This window comes from Garra rufa, chromosome 16 (assembly GCF_049309525.1).
Source record: "Garra rufa chromosome 16, GarRuf1.0, whole genome shotgun sequence".
NCBI lineage: Eukaryota > Metazoa > Chordata > Actinopteri > Cypriniformes > Cyprinidae > Garra > Garra rufa.
In genome coordinates this window covers 12939467-12943546 of record NC_133376.1, presented here as the reverse complement: position 1 = coordinate 12943546, position 4080 = coordinate 12939467, and the positions used below count along the sequence as shown (strand labels likewise).

Below are 4080 nucleotides of genomic sequence, written 5' to 3'. Positions count from 1 at the left end.
GCATGTTTCCCATTGCTAGTCATATAAAACGTGTGATGAGGGACTTTCCCAATGAGTTCACACACATGATGTCCACCTTGGTGACGGAAGATATCAAACACCCAAAAAAGTAAAACTTCAAAATTCCGCTGTCCCGTGGTTTATATATAGGTCAGGGGGTCAGAATCATAATCGGCAGCCGCATTTCCATCTAACGCTGTAGCAGAGGTACAGTTCATCACCTGTGACCTCCAGAAATTACCCTTACGTAATGATAAACCCACAAAAAAAATCTCAAACATTTAGAAGAAATCTTTTCACATTTATTCATCTTAAAATGGCAGAAATACATATAAATAACTAATAAATATTTTATAAATACATAAATAAGCAGCGAAGCATATGTCAAATAGTGCTTTTCTTTTTAGAGAACTGGTAACATCGGTCTTCATAGAAGTTACATAGACATCAATATCAAAAATACATTCCTAGCAATGCAATGTATAAACATGAGTTACTATTAACTATTATCGTAAACCAATATGAGATGACCATTACATCACATCACATAAAAATAAAAAAACAATCATTTAAGTTATTTATCCCTGATGTTTTTTTTAGCTTCCTGAACATTGTCTAGAAATATCTTGAAGCCTGCAGTGCTCAAGAGCAGGTTCACATGGTCACAGGTCGGTCAGCGTTGTGGCCACTACATGACATTGAGTAGTTGCACCTGTTTTTCGATGTCGTCTACAAACTGTTTAACATCTTTTTCGTCATACATCTCACAGCTGCAGTCTTGGCTTGAGATAGCTGGAATCTAGTGAGAGTAAGAGAAGAGAAATATGTCAAACTCTTCAAAATGTCACAAAGGTTTTGCTTAATGTTTAATACTTAAAAAGTCACTTTTTTGGCAGCAGTACCATAGAAGAACCATTTTTAGTCAGTTTTTTAAAATTAAACATTTTTATGTAGCACAGTTTAAAAATTGTAGCAAACCTTTTTCATTATAAAGAACCTTATGTGAAATATTCCTTAAGGAACCATTGATGACAATAAGTGTGTACACTGATTACTCTTTTTATTAACTTCTATACCCTCTCTTTATCAAATGGTAAGGTGAGAGAAATGTTACTTACATTCCACTTCTTAAGCAGTGTTTGATTCAGGTCATAGATGAGGTTATCGAAGGCAGCTGCATCTTCATCTTCATTGTTATCGTTATCTTTAATACCGCATTCATCTTTAAGGACAGATAGCTCGGAAATAATGCAGTTCACAGCTGAAGACATGCAATCCTTCAAAGAAACAGAGACAGAATTGTATTAGGTCTATTTCAAAGCAGCTGGTTTGCAGAGCGCATCTCTTTCTCCCTGCCACTGTGAGCGTGTGTGTGTGTGTGTGTGAGAGAGAGAGAATTATTGTGAGAGCTGTTTCTGCTGGCTTGAGGTTTGGCTTTCTCATAGTAACCTCCTTCCTGTGTGAGTTATCTACTATCGCTCTTTAGCAAACAAAGTGATGTTAAGTGCTCAAAGCACAAAAAAGTTAACTTACCTCTCTGATGTCAGAAGGGGAGTATAATCTTATGCTGTCTGGCTGTAAAAACAAAAAACAAATGCACACTTAGTTTATGACTTAAAAACAGCTTGTGATATGGAATATCTCTAGATGTTTTAAAGCAAAAAATACTTACACATTGTATTTTTTGAAGAGTTTTATTCAGTTCTTTAAGATCATCCAATATGTATTTGCTGGTGTCCCATTTCACAGGCTGGGCGCTCAGGCAGATGACAAGAGCCAGGGTCAAAGCACAAATCCAGTGTAGAGCAAACATGATGTCCTTCCACCTGCTGGATGGTTATCCTCAGTTCACAGTTGTGAGTGACTTACAACCAGCTCGTCTGGTTTTTATGTATTTGGGTGCACTTGGAAAATGAATGGGTGGGCAGAGGACTTCAGATATTAGCAAATACAATCAACTGCTGGAGTTTTTTTTTTTCCTTTTGATGACTGTTGGGATTTTCTTTTTGCCCTTTCTCCCTCAGCTAGCCCCCACCCCCTGTCCTTCCACCCTGACTGTGTGTGTGTGCGCGCGCTCCTGTGTGTGAGTGCATTGAGGTTTTATGCTGATGTGATATTCTGAATGTGGTAACGTAGACACCAATAAATAGTAAATAACTTTGGTCAAATATCGTTGACATGAGATCATACTGTAGAATACCATTACATCATGGGCACCATCGGGTCATTAGTTGTGTGGTTTTCAAAATATTTGGTCTGTTTAATTGCATACAATACCCTCAGAAAAACTACTTTACAGGCCAAAAATAAATTGGTGTTTAATTCACTTTGAAATCATTTTCACTCAGACGTTTTCACTCTGATATAATTACAAATTTACTTCAGTTAACACAGTGAATGAAAATGTAAAAAATGTTGAAATAGTAAAACAATCTTTGTTTTATTTACTTTAACTTTAACAAAAAAAATATTCTTTACAGTGTACAGTAGGTGCATAGTGTTGAACTCCTTTACTCCTTATGTGAAAATGATGCTGTGTCATTTTTTTTGACACCAGTGGGCGCTGTCAAGCATTACATTGGTGGATGTTTGTCTGTTGTTTTTAGGTGACTGAAGGTGATGCATGTAAGATTCTTAGAAATAAAGGTTCTTTATTGGCATTGATGGTTCCATAAAGAACCTTTAACATTAATGGAATCTTAGGTTCCAAAAAGAGGTTTTCACATTAGTGTCAAAGCCATTTTTGGTTCTCCAAAGAACCTTTCAGTGAACAGTTTCAGAAGAACATTTTAATAATCTAACCCCCCCCCCCCCTTTTCACTATATTTGACCTTGGACCACAAAACCAGTTATACAATTTTTTAAAATTTACTATTATAATAATATGAATAAATAAGCTTTATATTAATGTATGGTTTTTTAGGATAGGATAATATTTAGCTGAGATACAACTATTTGAAAATCAGAAATCTGAGGGTACATAAAAATCTACCTTAAAAGGAAGTAAATTACCTTTAAAGGAAGACTCTACTTTTTTTTGAAAATAGGCTCATTCTCCAACTCCCCCCGAGTTAATAAGTTGAGTTTTACCGTTTTGAGTTTTACCAAGCTTTTACTGTTCTCCTGTTCTGGCGATATCACTTTTAGCATAGCTTAGCATAGATCATTGAGTCCTATTAGACCAATAGCATTGCTATTAGCATTGCTATTAGCAATAGCATTGACCAGCGAGTTTCGATATTTGTCCTATTTAAAACTTGACTGTTCTGCAGTTATATCGTGTACTAATACCGGCGAAAAATGTAAAGCTGCGATTTTTCTAGGCCGATAAGATTAGGAACTACACTCCCATTCCGGCGTAATAGTCAAGGAAGTTTGCTGCCATAACATGGCCGAAGCAGGCGCAGTAATATCACGAAGCACATGTGCAAATGCTAACCTAGCTGGGAAGTAATTTCAGACGCTGAGTGATATTACTGCGCCTGCTGCGTCCATATTACGGCAGCAAACTTCCTTCCTTCCTTCATCAAAATATCTTTATAATTTTCCAAAGAAAAATCAATAATTTTGACCCATACAATGTATTTTTGGCTATTGCTACAAGTATGTGTGTATATATATATATATATATATATATATATATATATATATGTATATGTATGTATATTTGTTTTAAAAAAATTTAAATCAGTGATGGAAAAATCTGAAGGCCATCCGTCATTTTGACAGTTTACACTGCGGGTGATCTATTGTAAATTGTAACTGTAATTCCCATCCCTGTCCAGTTGGTGGTGAGCGATCTCCAGTGTGGCAGCAGAGCACTGGATACAGAATAAAAACGAAACTGTCATAATGAATCTTTGTGCATTTGATACCCACATGCGAGCACCCAGTTTAAACTACAGCGATCTATCATCATGGCACATTAAAGATCGCCATAACGGTATTTATTGCTTGAATTTCCTAATGAAATAGACAGAAATTTTAATCTGAGACTTTTTTATGTTGAAAGTAACAAAGCACACAGAGCTTAAGAGCTTATTGCGATTGATTAGATAGGCACATCAGTGTCAAAAGGTT

At 35.9% G+C, this 4080-nt stretch overlaps 1 protein-coding gene across 1 annotated transcript; it reads right to left on the bottom strand.

The window, feature by feature from the left end:
- Positions 1-441: 441 nt before the first annotated feature.
- On the bottom strand, positions 442-1813 carry LOC141288069 (interleukin-15-like). Its single transcript, XM_073820186.1, has 4 exons — positions 1673-1813; positions 1534-1575; positions 1119-1277; positions 442-799 (listed from the first exon to the last, which is right to left on the bottom strand). Exons 1-4 carry the CDS (start codon positions 1811-1813, stop codon positions 689-691), a joined length of 453 nt encoding a protein of 150 aa, XP_073676287.1. The 3' UTR covers positions 442-688.
- Positions 1814-4080: the final 2267 nt, after the last annotated feature.

Excerpts from the sequence above, each read along its gene's own strand:
- LOC141288069 (XM_073820186.1), bottom strand. The coding sequence starts at position 1,813 with ATGTTTGCTCTACACTGGATTTGTGCTTTGACCCTGGCTCTTGTCATC. Across the intron at positions 1,576-1,672 it reads CTCTTCAAAAAATACAATGT|CCAGACAGCATAAGATTATA; the intron begins GTAAGTATTTTT and ends TTGTTTTTACAG. Across the intron at positions 1,278-1,533 it reads CCCCTTCTGACATCAGAGAG|GATTGCATGTCTTCAGCTGT; the intron begins GTAAGTTAACTT and ends GTTTCTTTGAAG.